Source organism: Plectropomus leopardus, chromosome 18 (assembly GCF_026936395.1).
Source record: "Plectropomus leopardus strain MGB_pleo_1.0 chromosome 18, ASM2693639v1, whole genome shotgun sequence".
In the NCBI taxonomy this organism is placed as follows: Eukaryota; Metazoa; Chordata; class Actinopteri; order Perciformes; family Serranidae; genus Plectropomus; species Plectropomus leopardus.
The window spans coordinates 12883963-12903764 of NC_142193.1; the positions used below are offsets into that span (position 1 = coordinate 12883963).

General features: G+C 43.2%; 1 protein-coding gene across 2 annotated transcripts in view; it reads left to right on the top strand.

Moving 5' to 3' along the window:
- plekhh3 (pleckstrin homology, MyTH4 and FERM domain containing H3) overlaps nucleotides 1-19520 on the top strand; it is a 54060-nt gene extending 34540 nt beyond the window's left edge. For both annotated transcript variants that reach the window (XM_088091024.1, XM_042504819.2), the window contains 10 exons: nucleotides 3093-3275; nucleotides 4492-4649; nucleotides 7620-7743; nucleotides 8318-8615; nucleotides 11331-11538; nucleotides 12246-12373; nucleotides 12974-13094; nucleotides 13538-14026; nucleotides 14174-14365; nucleotides 16228-19520. In XM_088091024.1, the coding sequence (XP_087947150.1) occupies nucleotides 3093-3275; nucleotides 4492-4649; nucleotides 7620-7743; nucleotides 8318-8615; nucleotides 11331-11538; nucleotides 12246-12373; nucleotides 12974-13094; nucleotides 13538-14026; nucleotides 14174-14365; nucleotides 16228-16398 (2072 nt within the window). In that variant the 3' untranslated portion in view covers nucleotides 16399-19520. The remainder of the gene's footprint in view (nucleotides 1-3092; nucleotides 3276-4491; nucleotides 4650-7619; nucleotides 7744-8317; nucleotides 8616-11330; nucleotides 11539-12245; nucleotides 12374-12973; nucleotides 13095-13537; nucleotides 14027-14173; nucleotides 14366-16227) is intronic.
- Nucleotides 19521-19802: the final 282 nt, after the last annotated feature.

Consider the following 19802-nt stretch of genomic DNA (forward strand, 5'->3'; position numbering starts at 1 on the left):
CCTTCCTTTTTAAAGTGCTCTTTCATCGTGTAAGTCCATTTACAGTGTTAAAATTCCAAAATGTTAATCCAAGAACAGCCAACATTAGCTGACCTATAACTCTTGGTCATCACCAGTGTTGATATAAAATAGACTTAAAAGAAACAGCCTTACTGTCATAATTTCTGTCTGACCATCTGACTGTTTTTGCATGTAAGCCTGGGGATTTTTTCATGAAAACAAGTTTAAGAAGTGAACTTTGAAGTGAGGTGTCTTGCTTATTTTTCATTATAATGTCATTAAAAACTTCACTGCAAAAACATTCAGTACTTCGAGACTGACAGGAGGCTTGCAGTAAAGAGATGGAAATGCACAGAGAGAGATTGTTTGCACAATCTGTGTTTGAGGGGGCAGGGTGCTGGGGGTCAGGGGTCACAAATGAAACAAATTAAGGGCGAGCCGTGGCCCCCAGGGGAGACATTAGCAGGCCACGGAGATGGGATCCAGATGGGAGACCATGGGAGGCGTATACAGGGGACTGTGCTGCTCTTTCTGTCTCTCTTCTATTTTGCCTTTCTTTATCTCACTGTTTAAAGTTCCCAAAAAGAGCAGCATCTGTAGGCCATCTCATGTCTGTGACAGAGGCGTCAAGGTAGCAGGCATGCCCTTCTCTCCATGCCTCTCACCCAGTCAGCTTGTCTGCCTTCCCCGCCGCACATCCAGTCTGTCAGCAAGCTCAGCCCGACTTACCTCATGGTTTTTATTTATCCGTTTCACGTTGGGTTTTGATGCTGCGCCCCTCTGATGTGGTGTTAAGTACCTCCAGGGTTTCTGCTTTGGGCTATATTGGGTGGGTTTATGGTGGGTTCAAACCTTCCACTCATATCATATAGAAGCATTCTTAAACAGGAAACATAGCCTGAGAGGCTGAGCTTTTGCCCCCCTCCTCTCTCTTTATTTTTATTTTGTAGCCGTGAGGCTGCAGAGGCTTTGCACTGCCTGGGAAAACCACTTTGAGGCAAGGATGAAAACAGGCAGAGAAGAGAAACAGGGGAGATGAAAGTAAATGGGAAGTAAGTGAGAGCAGAGGGAAGAGAGAAGCCGGGGAAATGAGCGCTGTCTGACAGGTGGCACCCAGCTTTGTAACCACAGAGGAAGCTGTGATGCCGGCTTGGCGTCATTGCCGTTCTCACAGGGTAGGAAGCTAAAGGTACATTGCCTAATTGTTCCTTTAAAACCACTTTCAAATATGCATGCAGCCATATGAACACACATGCATAGCCACCCTACCATTGGCACACTGCCCGTGTATTGCAGCGCCCTACCCCCATAGATAGTCCCACCCACTGCCTAGTATCAGCCCAGGTGGACTGCCACAGCCCTCTGCCAGCCTCACCATCAGTCCTCTGAATGAACTATGACCCCCTGTCTCAGGACACCTCAATCCCCCTCCGTCTGTTTTTCTCCAGGCGGCATCTGGACAGAGCTCTGCCAAAGTGGTTTATTTATCCACTCTGAGATTAAATATTTATTAGGAACAATTTGCACACATAGCTGAGGGGGGGAGAAGGAGTTCACAGCCGTGGAACAGTGGATCCGGGCTGTTGCAGTCTTTCCAAACCCTCAGGACTTTGGGAACACAACAGTCTTGCATAGTAGAGCCAGGCCTGGCAAGACCAACGGGCATGCTTAACTGAGCCGAGCTGGCTGAAGGCATGTCTGCTTTACTCTTTGTCTCTCTCTGTCACACTGTTCAGTACATCGCTCTCTCTCTCTCTCTCTCTCTCTCTCTCTCTCTCTCTCTCTCTCTCTCTCCTTTTCTCACTCTGTCAACCTCTAAAGTGGTAATTATGTTGGCTGCATGCAGGCTTTAATGCCTATGCCATTAGCTGGCTGTATTTTTATCCCCTAGTATTTACCCCAACAAGGCAGTCTCATACAGACTGCTACAAACTTTATGGACAATTACATGCCTTGGGGATTATTCTTAGTGAAGACATGGTGCAGCAGCTCTGGTTTATTAGCTCCATGAGTAGCCCACCTACCGCCCAGACCTTTTAAGGGGAATGGTTGTTGTTTTGTGTTAATGTGCACATGCAGTAAGGCTTTCTCTGATAGCATAGTGTGCCAGAGAGCATGGGTTAAGTTCAATTAAATTCCGTTTTTATAATTGATAACTTTCTTGCTGCTGGATAAATTGCCCCAAGACTCAAAGCAGGTGAAAACAATACCATAAATTGCTATAACGTTGGCTTTATTTTGTAAATTGAAATAAGGACAAGTATATTTCTCAAAATAGGGCTGGGTGATATGGAGAAAATTAAGTGTCATGATAATTTTGAAATAAGTAAGTAAGAATCTTCACTATTGGTGATTTGTAAAATATTTACACAGTTAGTTTTTTTGTTGACCATCATCCATGTTATGGAAAAAATGGCGAAGTGGGTAAAGGCAAATAAAAGAACAGCTAGAACAGTCTGTTAGGTTCATAATATTACATTACTTTACTGTATTGCAAGCTTTAAAACCAGGAAAAGACAAGATGATGTAATGATATCCACAATCTAAGACGATACCTATACGATACCTACCTATCTATATATTAATATAATACTGCCCAGCCCTGTTTCAAAGTATTGGGGATAGTATTGTTATGTCATCAGTGCCTAGTTGCAGTGATGTGTGGAGCTTACGCTGTCATGTAGAGCTACAGTTGAGTCAATTCTGCCAGTAATTTTCCTGATAATTGTTTTATCTAATAAAGATCAGATAACAGGGAAAGATGTCCCAAATCTAGAGCCCTTTACATCTTCTGGTGTCAAGTTTTTATTCAGGCAGTAGTCCAAACCCAAAGATATTTGGTTTACTATAAAGTAGAAAAAGAAAAGCAGCAGGCTCTGATATTTAGGATTTTTTAACCATGAAATGTTTAACTTTTTTGCTTTAACCAGACTAACTAAACTAAACCACAAATCTGTTGAACAGTCGCTGATTCCTGTTTTGATCAATGATCAATAAATCAAAGAACTATTTCATTGTTGCTGGTAAGAGAAACTATGTTATGTCATTTTGAGGTTGAATTGTCATATGACACGTGTGTATCTTATTTTAAGGGTGGCTGTTGCGGGAGGTGCGAGGCAACTGGATCAAGCAGCGTCGGTACTGGTTTGTGCTAAGCCAGGACTCCCTCGACTACTACACCGGACCAGAGAAAGGATCCCGCAGACTGGGCACGCTGGTCCTCACCAACCTCTGCTCTGTTATCTGGCCAGACAAGCAGACATACAAGGAAACGGGTGAGGGGCAGACAGATGGGCTGATGTATAGTTGACTCACGCTCATGTATACTTACTTGCCAGTAATCTCTACACCAGTAGGATCTGTGTTAATTCACTATGTAATGTTGTGATCCTAGACACTTTTAGTATCTTGTTCCGTTTTTTTTTTTTATTTGTAAGTGATGTTTTGTGGTCTCCTTTCTTTTTCCCATGAGTGCTGTTATTCTGAGTAAGTTTGGGAAGCCCCAGCTGTGTTGGTCTAGAAACCTTACATTTGAGTCGTCAACAGGGGCATCTCCCCTCCCTCTCTGGGATGAAAGAAACAAAATGCGTCCAAGTCTTTGCTGTATGGTAAGAGACACAGGGATGACTTGTCCTTTTTAAAGTCTCTGTGTTACTCAAACATGTCGTTCTCTGTCTGAGTCTGCCTGTCTGTCAGTGGAGGGGATTATGTCCTGCTGACTTTACCAAACCACTTAAAATGTCCAAACCATTGTATAAACCCAAACATATTTCTTACTAACTCAATATGTCAGGGGACTTTTCTGGACAGAAATGCGCTTTCAATAGTGGCTTTGTCACAAGCTCTCCTGGCTGTTTCACTACTGAATAACCTTATGGTCCTTCTAAACCACTGAGAAAGTTGCATGAAATATTTACTTCCCCATGTATTTACTGGTTGTCACTATGAAATATTAGTTCCCTTTAAGGGCTCCATGTTTGACACCACTGACCCAAGTAGGCAATGGTAATACAACCATGTCATAATCTCAGTTGTAAAACCTCTTTTTTGGGGGTTTGTACTTCACCAAGAACCTAAACAAAGAAGGATGTGGTGCCAAGTCACGTAGCAGGAAAGGCTGATAACAGACGTGAGGCTGCAGATCAGGCCAGGCTGCCTGGGGTATGTCTAATGCTTCCTCTGCACAAGGAGGAAGCACGCCTTGTTTCACTTTTATTGCAGGTTGTTCAAGGGGAGACTCACTGAGGGGTTTAACACTTGTGTCCTAACTCATCTATAGCATAACTGATGTTGTTTGGTTTTGGCGTGGTCTGAGGTTCCTCACTGGCTGACCTTTGATCCTCAGTGAAACTGAGAGAGGAAGTCAGGGAGAGGGAGTCACGCTAGATATGCGGGGTGTCCCATGCAGAGAAAAGTTCACTGTTCTCTTCCCTATTTACTTCAACTACAGTTTTAGATGAGATGTACATGTAATTTTTTTGTTTCTCTCAGGCCACTGGAGCATCACAGTGTATGGGCGGAAGCACTGCTACAGGCTGTACACCAAGCACTTCAACGAGGCTGTGCACTGGGCATGTGCCATCCAGAAAATCATTGATACCAAAGCACCAGTGGAAACACCAACACAGCTACTCATTCGAGACATTGAGGTGGGCAACGCAATACCCCCCCCACACACACACACACACACAGTTACTGTGGAAACCACACGGCTTCATTGAGCCAGGAGTCCAAAGTTTCCATTGCTTTCTCTTTTGAATGATGTCATCTTATTCAACCACACTGGGACAGGACATAGCAGACCTGAGGCTGAAAGGTCATTTCAAGATAAAGATATTTCCAGTTATTGAGTGCTCAGAACATGTGGATTTGAAAAAATGCCTTTTGCTTTACTTTCTCACATGGCAGGAGAGTGAAGTGTATTTATAAGAGATGACCATATTTTTAGACCTAGTGTTGCTTGAGAACACAGCAGGCTGGAATCTCATTGAGCAGACAGATGACTTGTCTTGCATCAGTCTGCGCCTGGGGTGAAAAGAGGGGCAGTTTTGGCCGAGGAGGGTTTGGTGTGAAGCAGCAGGGCCAGATAAGCAGTCCTGTGCCTGGCCTCCTGTCTCCGTAATCTCCCAACGAGAGTCTCTAATCTCAAAGAAAGTGGTTAATCTGCTTGCCTCCGTCTGCCTCTGTCTGCTTTGCCAGGAGGGGCCAAGCTTATATTTTAGAGGGCCTGCTTTCAAAGTGCTCCTCATTCAGAGTTTGCCCCCCCCCCGACATAACTTCCTCAGTCTTTGTCTCTCAGGTGTATTGCTCTGTCATTCCCTCACCTTTACACAGAGACACACTTTCTCCAACAGGCAAAGTGTGAGTGTGAGATTGGGACTGCTGCAAAAATCAAACAGAGACTGAACAGAGGAGGCTTTGTGTGAACAGGACTGCTGGCTTATCTTTAAAGCATAGATTCATGTTCCAGCCACAGAGACAAGGGAGAGCGGGGATTGCAGTGTTAGCCTTGGACCTACAGCCAGAGGACTTGAGAGAGAAAAATGGAGAGAAGATCTGAAGAGCAGATTAGATTGGTGAACTGATCATAAATCTTATATCTGCCTCACGTTACACTTTAAGGACAAATAGTGAAATTATTACCTTTACTTTTGCAAATCTCCATCACAGTAAACATACAGACAACTCAAACCTACTGGAATGTAGCTGAACATTTTTTCTGCGCACTTTTTTCTGCAGTAAGGGTTTACTTGTGACATCTACTTATTGTAACATGAGTGCTGTTGCTGGGTCACCAGATCTTAGCAATTACTTTGCTGAGCACAATGTTATCATTAGTGATAGAAATGATTGACAAAACTGTGTAAACAAAACCCAGATTGTAATATACAAGAATTATCCTCAAAGGAGACGTTACACATTTTCGCTTTCATTCTGAGAAGCAGATTAGAAAGCTGAAAAAAGTCCACCAGCACCTCTACAGCTCACCAATTAACATGTCATATCTCATTTGTTAAACTGTACAAAAATCAAAGTGTAAAAACACTAACTTCACGTCATTTTATGGGAAGTTATGTGCTGGACTATTTCTTGGCAAGGACCAGTTGCCAGGCGACCAGTGTAGCCTCCAGGAAGTTTCTGGTCCCAGCCAAGAAATGATCCTGTAATACACTGAAATGTCATATTTATGTTTCAGTTTTTAATTAGTGAACTTCAGAGCCGCTGGTAGGTAGATTTGATTGCAGTTGATTCGAGCTATTTCCCTGTTGGGACTCCTTAACAACACAAGTGTGTTGTGTGCCTGTGCATTCTGGTCGGCTTGCATTAGGTTGTCTCGTCACTTTTGCAAAAGCTTTTGCATAAGCTAAACTCGCAAACTAAAAAGCTTTTAATAACCTAATCTTTGCCTGAATGTAAAGAGTAAACCGACAGAAGAGCTCATGCCTAACTGTAACTTCAAATAGAGATGATTTTTTAAACTGTTTTGTGAACATCAAGATACAATCAAGGTACTGTATACTTTTTCTCCTTGTACTGCTGGCACAACTGCAGCTAGACTACCCTGCAGATTTTCAAATGACTTTTCACTGACTACCACTAAATTCTTAAATTGATCATCAAAACATTATACTGGAAAATATGTCCAACTATATTGTGCTAAAATATTGACATTTAGGTGGACTCAATTATGTTAATTGAAATGGAGTTCCCAGTTTCCGGCCAACCAGTGTAAAATGTCAATTTTACAGTTCAGTTTTTAATTAGTGAGCTTTACAGCTGCTAGTAGGCAGATTCGGTTGCCTATGGATAGGCTAGCTGTTTTTTCAGTCTTTGTGCTAGCGTTGAGCTGCTTGCTGTGGCTTTATATCCACCGTGCACATTTGAGAGTGGTATCCATCCTCTCATCTAGCTTTTGGCAAGTAAGAAATAAGGGTATTTTCCAAAATGTCAAACCACTGCATGTGCCTAACCATGTATGTATAGTGTTTGAAATTTATCTGGGATGTTGTGCTGTTTCCAGCTGCATGTGATTCACAGAGCAGCATCTCATTCCCACGTTTCAAACAGACAAGCCTGTCACTAGTGTGCACCAAACACTTCAGAAGAATGTGTCAACTTTGCCCCACTAAGGAGGGGGGAAAGCAGGCTTGTCTTGTAGCCAGAGAGAAGGGGTGGTTGGTTTGAGGGGGCTGCAGAGGCAGGAGAGAGCCAGAGCAGTGGCAACGTTACTAATGAGCAACAGGTGCTGGAGGGCAGTAGCATGGAGGCCATCTGTACCGCTGGAAGGCATCTATCCACATAAGCAGCGAAAGACACAAACACACGCACACTAAACTCATTGACACCAGCGGATAAAATATAACGTGTCAGTCATGCTAGTGTGGTTTGCTGGGTCATCACTTGACCTTTCTGCTGCTTTGAAACTTGCCAGAGCTGAATTGTGACCCTTGTCAAATCGACCTCACTAACCCCTTACAGACAAACACACATAGTCAATCAACCCCTCGCTGACTGACTTGCTTCCAGGTTGGCTGCAGGCGTATTGAAGTCATATGAAAGTTTGTTCTTTTCTGTGTCTATTGACCTTATCACAATTTTTTTCCACCTGTGTGCTTTAGGAGAATAAGTTCAACCCTGAGGTAGTGGAGCACATCTACCAGCACAATCCCATCCTGAAGTACACCCAGGGCCCCCTGTACGCTCCTCTGCTGCCCTTCCCCTACGGCAGCTTGGAGCACACATGTAAGTATTTAACATGTACACAACATACATGATCATCACAACAGTGTATGAAATTGCAGATAAAAATACAAAGAACGATAAACACAATTTTCACAGACAAGAAAGCTTAAGCTAGACCATAAAACAAGTAGGTTCAGTCTCAGTGCTGATGGCTGAGTTTTTCTTGAAGCTGTTATTTATATTATCTAACAGAAACTGACCACTTAAGCCTGTATATATACTCAGTTGGCAATGATTTTCTTTAACTACCGTTCAAGGGCTTTATTGCTAATTGCGACAAAGTGTTATCGCTGTTCTGTTTGAACTGCTGAGAGGCAGCAGAAAGCACAATGTAATGTACAACCCTTCTTGGTGTGGCTATTTCATTAAAACAAATGCAAACAGAAGCACAGCACAAAACAAATAGAAAAGAGACAGAGCAATATTTATTATAAATTGCTGTATTATATTTAAATGTCCACTGCAACTTTTTGATGTTTACACAACAAAATGTTAGCATCACTGTGATGTCCTTAAGAAGTAAAAAATAGAGAAAACGAAAGAAAAATCGAATTATACTTCCTCCTCTCTCCAGACCACAGCGGGAAAGGCTACGGCTCAGTGCGCGAGGAGGCCGTGAAGCTCTTTAATTGCCTGCAGCAGCTTGAATCAGCACGGGAGCCGGTGCCCATCATCCAGGGTGTGCTGCAGACCTGCCTGGACCTGCGGCCTCTCCGCGATGAGGTCTACTGCCAGCTAGTGAAGCAGACCAGCTACACGCCTGCCCCGTACACTGCTGCACACCTCCGCTACTGGCAGCTTCTCACCTGCATGAGCTGCACTTTCCTGCCTGGGCCAACTGTGCTCAAGTACCTGCGATTCCACCTCAAGAGGTGAGATTCACACAAAGGATAGTCGAGTGTTGCAGAGGGGATACAGTTGATTTTCATGATATAACATATTCAAATCAAATATTGGCCACAGATGAAACATCTATTGAGAAGTAATGTGCTGTGATTGTATTTACAGGTATTTTTATGCAGACTTTTCCTAAAAACACGGTTTAGACTCATACAAAAGTTATCTCTCTCAGTCATCACTTATGACCCACTTGAAGTGTAGCTGTGTATTTATCTGCGGAGACTCCTTTGCCTGTGTTTTTTTTTTACTTTCTTCTTCAGCGCACAGGTGAGGTCAGCTACCAGGCTGTAGTGGCATGCATCCAAGAGGAAGTTACAAACTCATAAAGTATCGAAAAAACACAAAATATACCAATGTGCAACACCAAGGGGACAAGGCTTCTTCCAAAACAAGAGCGAATCAGGGGTTGGCATACATTTTTGCCAGTGATACCATTTTCAAATAGTAGCTGGCAATTCCTGCATAGTATACCTTTAAGTTGCACAATGTAATGTAAATAGTTTGTTTTGTTTACCTCAGCTGTGTTCTTGTTAGAGCTATATATTAGTTTGGAAAATTAGAAATGACATAAGCCACATTCAGGTTGGAATTATTAGTGTTAAATTTTGAAAAAATAAATCCCAGAGAAAGCTGTTCACATCATTTCCTACTTGTTAATTACAAATGGAAAATGTTCTTGTTTTTGCTGGCTTTGATTTATCCCAAGGGGAAATATGACAGGTGGAAAACACTACAGCTAATCCTTATGTTGACAGTTTAAAGTAATAGAAGCCACAAGTGTAACAGGCCAGTGTTTTTTTTTAATTCATGAAAGAGATTCTATTTTTTATTAGTGACAGTTTTTTTTCTTTCTGAACAAAATACAAAATAATCTGCATCACAAATTAAACATACAACCTCCCACTCTAAACCACATATGTCATTACCACATACACAGTTTGTTGTCAAGACATATACATTTTGAACAAGACAAACTCAAACTATCGCAAAACAAAGATGTAAGAAACAAATATATATTTTTTATACGTGCATAGATTAAAAAACTTAACATGCAACTCTCCGCATATAAATATTTGTTTCTAATATGTTCACTACATTAAAATGATTTTACATGAAAGTGATAAGTGATCTGAGTCAAATATGAAAACAAGTTGTAGCAACCAGATGCAATTCCCAGACCCATAAGAATAGTACCTAAGACCAGAAGTCAGTTGTTGGTCATGAGGTAGAACAGGTTGAATGCTGAAAGATGAAGGTGAACCAGTGGTGTGTCATAGCAGGGAAAACACGAGGTCCAGACAGCGAACAAAAAGCAGGCGCCGGCACCGCAAACCACCAGTTTAGATATAGTAGCGTGATATGCCTTCACATTGTTAGCGTGTTCTCCCAGACAGATCCAGTGTTTTAGGGTTGGATTTACAGGTCTGAATTAGTCCCTCTGTCAAGCATGCTAATCTAAATTATTAGCAGTGCTAATCTCCTGCTCCAGATTTTCTGTCTAACACCATTCCACCAAACCACTACAGTTTTCTATCTATATGTTTGTACTGGGAATCACGCCATAGCTAATGGAACAGTCGCATGCAATGGCGATTCATAAGAACTTGCTGTGAAACTCGCTGCTCGTGTGTTTTGATACGCATTGCCATCGCTCTCACGCACTCTCTCACTCTGTGGATCTGTGCTGAGGCTGCAGATAGGCAGAGCTAAGACTGGAGCTGGGAATTGAGCCCAGAAACCCTCCAGTGCCCTGAGAAAACCCCCAGGGAATGTCTGCTGTCAGAGAGAGCAGGCTAGAAGAAAGAAGGGGGGTGGAGGGCAAAAAAGGAGGAAAGAGCAGAGAGGAGTGAGGACCAGAGAGTATAGGAAGGATCACATAGACTCAGTGGAACATTCCTAATTATGTTTCAGCGGGACAAATCCCACCCTGTGGCCATATAGTTATGAGAGAGGGAGACATTTGAGGGAATGAGAGGGCCTCTCTCTGTCTGGCAGAATGTTTGAGCCCCCCGCCCTCTCTCTCTCTGTCCTCCCTTTTGTGTATTTTGGGACGAACATCGCAGTATAATTGTTTCCTTCCTATTTTTCCATTTGTTTACACAGGGCTGAGCTCATAACTCCTTCAGGTTGTATTTCACACCTTTCAAACTCCACAAAGTGTGTGAGACTTCAGGCTCCAGTTGAAGTGTGTGTCCGCTGGCTTTGTGTCCCCTCATTTAAAACAACAGCACACACACACTCACTTACCACTCCTGGACACTCTGTTGGGAGGAAGTGGCAGGTCACTCTGGTTCACAGGAGCGGAAATACCTTTTCCTGTTTCGTGCACTACCCAAAGTCAAACATGTTTTCTTTGCCATTTTCCTTTTCTTTGAAGGATTGAGGGATATTGAGCCTTTTAAGTCCCTAAGAGCTAAAGTGAGAACATTTGTCATTCCTCGCCTCATTGACTTTCGAGCATTACCAGCCCAAAGAAAATAAAGAACTCACTTGAATCAAAAGGATGACGCAAAGTCCATAATCGTAGCGTAACACGTAACAGACTTTGAATTGCTGTTGACATCACGAGAATTAACAAGTTCTCCCTTTTAAGTATTGAATATTTTAATTTTGCTGCCAAATATCTGGAAATTTTAAATGCACACGCAGATGGTACGTTTCCACCCGTCTCACTTTCACTCCTGCAGGATCCAGAGCCAGAGTCCCGAGTCTGAGATGGATAACTATGCGTCATTCATCAGTGAGGCTCTTGAGAAGACCAAGTGTCGGGAGTGTGTGCCATCCTGGGAGGAGATCCAGATGCTCATGAGCCGACAGGAGATGCTGTGCACTGTGCACTATCCTGGCCCCTTATCCTGCCAGCTGTACATCAGCTCACACACTACTGCCAATGAGGTTTGGGAGCATTTATCTGTATTCTGCTACAAAGCACAACTTTCTCAAACTTTCAGCCTCTGACATGTTCACAGCATCCTTGCCTAATCTGGATTCTAGTGACATTACTAAACCACAATAAGCACAAAAATTGCATGTCTGCCTCTTATGTTTCCACTTTTAAAGAGACAGGTCACCCCAAAATCCAAAAATACATATTTTGCCTCTTACCTGTGGTGCTATTTATCATCCTAGATTGCTTGAGTTTGAGTTACTGTAGTTGCTGTAGAGATGTCTGACTTATCTCCAATATAATGAACCTAGATAGCATTTGGCTCTCTTTCCAGAAATCACGACCCGGTTACTAAAGGTTATCCACAGACCTTGTTGTGAGCAGTTTCACGTAACAACTATTTTCTTTCCACTGAGTTACACGCACTAACCATATCACTGCACAAGAAAGCGAGCATCACCTCATGGACAAATGGCTCGCGCTCGTGAACATCAATGACGTCCTCCTCGGCTGAGCTGTATGTTAGCTAGCTCAGTGGTGCTAGTTGAGCTAGCAGTAGAGGCACTTTTCCAGCTGTGATACAGTTGGCAGATGTTGTTTGGTGGAAGGAAAATAGTTCCCACATCAAACAATTTTAAACAAGATCTGTGGATTATCTTGAGTAACAGGGTCCATTTGTCTGTTAAAATCTCACTTTCCTTTACCTCCCTACCAGGTGGTTCGAAGGATGCAGGAGAAGCTCGGCCTGCAAGACAGCAAAAACACGTTTGCACTGTACGAGCAGAATGCACTGTGGGAGCAGCCGGTTGCAGGCAGCGCTCTGATCGCAGACATCCTGACCAGGTCCGAAAAGCAAATCCCTGTCTTCACCCTGTAAAAAAGAACAGACAGACACGGCGAGGAAGTCAGACACAATAAAACCAAGCAGACAGCGCTATCAAAACACCTTGTTTAAGTCTGGCAGGAATCTGAGCTATTTGTCATTCATTAGATGAATACCAACTGAGCAGTGGATTGTATATTTATCTTTACTAGCCCAACTCCCATGCTGAACATTATCCAGTAGCCTTGATAACTGCTGACCTTGTCTGGTCTCATTGGTCAAACAAGACACCCTGCTGGGAAACTAGGCTGGTGTCACTGTTTCTGTCAGCAAAGCCAGCCAAGCCAAGGTAAAGCTAATGTCACTCGGCTGTAAAAGTCAAAGTCTTGTATGAAACCATAACGCTGGAATAAAAGAGACCAGTGCGTTTTTTTGTTTTGTCTGTCTTTACAGTGCTGAATAAAGATCAAACTCAGCAAACAGCCAGGTTACAAAACAACAGTATTACACATTGAAGAAGCAATATCTTGTTACATATTAACTTCTAGGCTCAAGACTCATGGTATACCATTTTTATTGGTGTATCTCTTCCTAACCCTTTCTTTTCCTCTTCTGTGCAGCCTCTCAGCCAAAGAGTCAGAGACTAAATCCCAGTGGAAACTGTGTTTCAAGCTCTACTGCCTGTTGGATGCCGACAGCATATCAGTGGACAGCATTGAGTATCTCTTCCTCTTTGAGCAGGTAATGGAGCAGAACGCAACTCCTCAAAGGGCAGAGTCCTCCTTTGAGAGCGTCTCTTATGAGTGACCGTTTCAATGCTGATAATGAGATATAATTTATTGTCCTGCAGCTATTCGTTTCTTGTATTTCATTGGATTATTATGTCTTTACTTAACAATCATTAATGTCTTATATGGGCTGTGATTGCAATAAAGCACGGTGCATAAAAAGCGTGACTAAGAGCACTGGCTGTAGTGCAGACGGGGCAAAAGGCAGCCAGCACTGGCTTCATTAGAACATTTTTCCTGAGGACTCCCATAAAAGAGTTATGGGACAAAATAAAACAGGGTGGGGTAGAAAGGATTGATGGCAGGACTGGGGCTATTACTGACAAATTGTTCCTTTTTTTTTTCAACCCGTTCTGTCTCTCTCTGTTTGTCCTGGCTGTGGCCTTTCCGCTGCAGTGCCATGAGATGGTGGTGCGTGGCCAGCTGCCAGCCTGTGAAGAGGACCTGCAGGCCTTAGCTTCCCTGAGGCTTCAGTGTCTGATGGGCGACTTCAGCACACACGCACCCTGCCCGCCTCTGGACGAGCTCTTCCCAAGTCACGTGCTTGAAGCTCGAGTCCTCATGTCCCTTTCTGCACCCCAAGCTCTGCCGCCTTGTCAGGTGGCTGCTCAGGGCTGCCACACAACGCAGCGCTTCCCCACAGGCCTCCTGGCAGGGACGCTGTGGAGCCACACAGCCACAGCAGCGCACAAGCAAAAAGTGGAGCAGGACTTGCGCCTGCGGAGCCGGCTGAAGGAGGAGGCAGCGGCTGTCATGGGATCCATCTTGGAGCGTTGGAAAGGTCTCGCTGGCTACAGCCGCAGGGACAGTATGGCTGCCTACCTCACAATTGCACGCCAGTGGTCGGGCTTTGGATGCACTCTTTACGAAGTGGATTTTTATATTGTAAGTATGGAGAAGCCATGCATTGGTTTTATTGTTGGACTGAAAGATTTTGCTCCCTCAGAGCTTAAGAGTCACTTGGCCTCTTGAGGTAAATTAAAGGATAACTGTGAGCTGTTCTGACATCTGCTTACCTCTTCCTCCCTCCAGAGTTCGACAGGGAGTTTTTCCCAGAAGTTGTGGCTGGGTGTTGCCGCTACATCCGTGTCTCTGTATCGGCAGGGAGAGGCAGAGGCCCTGGAGTCCTTCCCTTATGGCCAGATCTGTTCTTACGGCGTATCGGATAGCAACACTTTCAAGATCACAGCTGGGGATCGGGATCTACTGTTTGAAACCACAAAGGTATAGTGGCTCACGGTTAGCATATATACAGGACTCCCACGCTCATGGTCACATTTTCCAGACCTGGAAAAGTCATAGGATTAGTAAAAATCATTGAAAAGTCGTGGAATGTTTTTGATTCCACAGAATGTAACTTGGTGGCATGTTTATTTTCGGCAGTAACATAGCTCAAATATGTGTGCGCATTACGTTTTGTTTACCATCACATACTTTTCTTGATTTTCTCCTCCTGTTCTGTCTCTTCTTTCATGTATGCTAGCTGGCTGGATTATGTTTGAATATAGTTTGAATCTGAAATGTCTGAAAAAGGCCAGCAAAGAAGAAAAAAAATATTGTGGGTCCTTATAAAGTCATGGAATAGCTTTGAAATTTTGTCAATGAAAAAGTGTGGGAACCATGTACATAGGCTGAGGGCTAAAGCAGGGATACTCAACTTGCTTTGCCTGGGGGCCACTTTTGCAAAAAGACAGAAGTCCAGGGTCTAATTTTTAGGAATTGAGGACATACGGGGTTTATCCTGGATTTCTGTCAGGGGGTCTGGTGAAACCTCCCCTGGCACCTTTTTTGATAAACAAACTCCAGTTCGAGGCTTTTAATGCGCTGTGATACCATATGTTTATTAAAAGTACAAAAAAATTTCCAGTGTGAATAAACGTATTGTCATTGCAAATTAGAAAATGGTTGGCAGAACACCTGGCACCTTATCGTGGGCCAGATTCGTGAGTAAAGTATCACAGAGTAAAAGGAAGTAAAATCTCTTATTACTGGATTCAGGATTCAGTTTGTGTACAGTGCATGGCCAAGTGGCCTTATCACCATGCAGTGTTCTGCAGAGTAAGTGAAAGAAGCACGCTGTCTGCTCATGATACCCCCCCCCCTCCCTCCCTCCAGCTCTCTGACCCACTTTAAAAACACTCATTAATTTGGTCTAAATAGAGAGCACACAACCTGCCCCTGCTCTCCAACCGATGCTAACCACCAAAAGTCTAACATCCTGGCATTAAATGGTAACTGGGGGGTGAGTTTTATTGCCGTGGTTAGATTAAAATATTAAGCAACATTTCTTAGAAACATGGATGTTCTTCCAAACAGACATTTTTTGTTTTCAGTAGAGAACAAATCTTGCCTTTCACGGGGCAGATTTGCTTGCATCTTCCCACACGGAACAAAAAATCCCTCTGTGATCTCTCATGAGGCACAAAAGTGGCTTTTATTTATTTATTGGACGCACAGGCGAATTGAAGCAGAGCCCAGTAAGGCTCCGACTTTTATGAACTTAAGGCCTCATATTGCTGTGACATGAATGTGCAAGGTTTTGAGGTCCTGGGCAGGGAAAAAAGAAGACTCATTTGCAGGGGATGATTATGGTTAGGCCTGGAGTTAACGGTGAGGGCGAGATTAGCTGCTCATTTAAGGGTTTCACTTAAAGCTGAAGAGTAATGTAGGTTGAGACTGTTTCAGTCCATGTTCTCCCACACCATGTTTAGGCAAGCATTAGTAGGACTTAAGTAAGGGTAATGGTCATGGTGGCTTATGGTGGTTTGGTGGTCATGTCCACCAAGGTCAGGGTGACAGAGAGACAGATGAAGTGCACTGACTTTTTCTGCAACAGCTGCTGGACAAAATATGTCAAAGTGATGAAATATCCACACACATGTAAGGCCTCTTTTATCCTGATCAAGGGGTGTGTATGTCAAACCCCATCATCCTCTGCTTCTGGGGGATCCAGGTTTTCCAACAGCTGGATGACCTCATCCGTCTCCACCCTCCTGTGACAGTGCCAGACAGACACTGAGACTGCCACCAATCTGACCCCCCTCTCTGTCTCTCTCTCTGTTTCTCTGTCTCTCTCTCTGTCACAGCTGACTGAGATCATGCAGCTGATGAATGCGTATTTCAGTGCCATCCGTCGCCAGCGAGGGAAAGGGGAAGATGCTGACATCAGCATCACAGACAGCACAGAGGTGGGATTCCATCACCTGGCCTCGACACACACACCCACACTCCTGGAGCTGCCCTCGCACCCAGTTTGAGAGGGACCCATACCCGGACACCCCCAACCCCCCACCGTCCTCCTCCACGTGGCCCCTATGAGGCCCTGCCCCAGTCCTCAGGACACCACGCCTCCTCCACTGGGAACGGCACGGCAGCCAAAACAAAGAGAGGGCTGTTTTCGCTCCCCATCCGTGAAAATAAACCCTCGCTGAGCTTTCCAGCTGAAGGAGCTGGCCGTTGGAGGAGGGGAGGGGACTGGAAGGCAAGGGGGTTCTGTTTTGCAAGTGAGGCCAGAAACCCACAGAAACCAATGTGGTTTCTGATGAGCTGTCACACACCCTCCTCCCCATCCTGTCACGCAACCACCTCTGTTACCCTACATGGCAACAACCCCCCCTTGACAATGTGAGACGTTGGCGGAGACGTTAGCGTGAGCCTTGCGACATCTGGGAGAGATAGCATCACAAGAGTTAGGACTTATGGCAACGATAAGCTGTGGTACTCCCCTCATGAAGGTATGGCTTAGAGTGAAAACACTACTCTATGTCTTCTCTCTTTCTCTCCCTCTCTCTCGAAGTGTGCCATATTTGTATTGCCTTTCCTAGAAGGCAGTCGTCCCTCATGCACTGCTGGAATAGTGTTGAGAACATTCAGTGACACACACACACCCTCCCCTGTCTTCGGCTGTCTCTCTTTTACACACACATACACACTCACACTCTCACACGTGCCCCGATGCTGACATGTTCATCAGAGACGGTCAGTTTTCATAAGGTCCCGGCCGGGTTTGCATTACCTGGAACTGTTGATGCAGTGAGCCATGTGAACTTGGAACTGGAAACAGATGTTGAACTCTGTAGCTAAGTCACTTTGGCTGCCATTGCCATATAGACTCTTACCTATGGGATTATTAGTGTGTGTGGGTGTGTGCGTGCGTGCTACCGTGCGTGCTAACGTGCGTGCTACCGTGCGTGTGTGTGTGTGTGTGTGCGTGTGTCTGTTTGATCAAGAAATCCATTTCCTGGATTACACATTCAGGATCTGAGTTAACTGTGTCTCACAGAAACCAAAGGATTTTTGAGCTGTGTCTACGCTGTTTCCACCAAATGCTCTCATGTGTCCTTTTGTTGTGCTGCTTGTCTTGGCTGTAATCCTCGACACGAAACTTGGTTAACACTTGACTGATGGAATAATTTTGCATATGTCAGTTACTATCCTAATGCAGCTCTACCCTGCTGAAAATAACAGGTGCTTTTCTGTTTATTATTGTTATTTTCACAATGTATATAGAATGGAAGAAATTATACTTACAGTACACATAAAACCCCCTAGTCAGAGATCTGGATCTGAAGTGATGTCATATTTACCATTTCCCATATGTCCCCTGCAGCAGTGTGTTGCTACAATAGCAGAAAAAGAAAAACAGATCAATATCATTATCATATTATAAAATGAAAAGTTTGTCGTAACAAGATATTTTAATGTTATTACAACATACGTAACAAGACACTTCTCCTAACTATGCTATTTATGTTATAATTTCATTCATTTGCATTTCACATAATAATGAGATAATAATGAGACTTACTAACTTACATTCTTATAACATGAAACGTTTCAAGTTCCCCTCAAGCTGATCAATGAGAAAGACACAAGTTTTATGTTATAACCATATTAGTTATCACATTATAACGTAAAACATTTTATGTTATAACATTAAATTATTACTTTATAACATGCAACGTTCGACAGTATAACAAGATTAACAGTATATTGCTATACCAAGAAAAGTTTGTTGTTATAACACAAGCCCCCAAGATCAGCGCCAGGCTTTAAAGACGATTTTTTAAGTGGCCAGGTGGGTCCATCACATGATGCTGTTGGACCCAATACTTGTTTCCATAGACTTACATTCTGAAAGTGATGTCTGTCTATCAGTGGATATATTTTTTTGATTCACAACCCCAACAAAATGAGTTGTGTCACAATTGGTATTGGATCCATTCAGTCTGATAACATTTACAAAGTCGTCAAGAGCTGAACGATTTAAGTTTCTGGTGCTTTTGCTTCATGGGCTCAATGATGCAGAAGTTCCACTTTTTGACTTTATGCACAACTTATAGAAGAATGAATGTGGCCCTGCCACCAACGCTGTATCAAGTTCTCTTTATACATCCAGTGTTCTAACGTGATGAATTTGTACGTGAACAACCTGAAAACATCTTGTTATAACATGAAAAACTTGTTATAACAAACTTTTCACGGTGTAACATGATATTGATCGATTTCATTTTTCTGGCGTGGCAGCACTATGCTTCCATTGTAACCTTCTGTTTAAAGAGAAACCTTTTTAATCAGGCCATGGATACTTGTGTAGTATTATTTATGCAAACTTTTTTTGAACTCTTCTTTATGTCTTAAACGCAGACCCAGACGTGTTTTGATACAAGGTTAACCAAAATCCATGGTTCTGCTCCTTAAAGCAGTTCAGATGTGTAAATCCTGTGTAGCTCCGTCTTTGTGCTCACTGTTCTGAGTGTTCTTATGAAGCCAAAGTTTCGCCAAGTCATGGGTTTGAACATGGACCAAAGATGTGTGTGTTCTGTTTTTTTTTAAATAAGCTTTTCTAACAAGAATTTATCCCAAAGCAGACGGATCCCCCAATTTGTATTTGATGGTTTTCACATTTACTTATTTTTCTTTAAACTTGAATGTCAGAAAAATATGAAGACATCCTGTTGTTTTATACACCCTATTTTAATGTAGTAGATGAGACCATAGATAGGCTTTGTAAATATCATTTTAGAGTACTGTCTTCTACAAAACTCCATGTGATAACCAGCCTCAAGACTTAAATCTTCTCACCATGAAAGGCCTTGACGAGTCATTGCAGTCAGCCCCGTCTCCTGCCCAGAAGCAGGTCTTAGCTTTTTCTACTGCAGCTGCAGGCAGCTCCGAGCTACAAATATGAAAAGAAAATAAATCAAACTGCAGATGATGTTGCTTTGTATTAAGCTTGTTTGTACGCTGCATGGTACCTTTTTATGTAATGTGTATAGTTAATTGCACTATTGTTTGTTTTTAACTAACTTGGAAGTGCAATAAAAACTATAAATACTGTATGTAATTAATAAAAAACAGCACCATTTTACCATATTTACTCCATTGTGCAGCCTTAGGCCTCATTTTCTTTTTATTTTCAGCTTTCTTGTGCCTTGACTAGTGAAGCAGTTTAAGACTATTGTTTTCAACCAGACATTTTATAAAAGGCTGAAGTTTGGCACCAGCAGCTGAGCCGAGGGCTGCCTCCCCTGAAGGTTTTCTGGTTAAAAACAATAGCTGGTTGAGCAAGCGTTGCTAAGTACCTTTACGTTCCCCTGTGGTAATGAGGCTTAACTGAGTTAGATGAACAGCCACTGGTTCGCTGCAGCTCCAGGTGAGG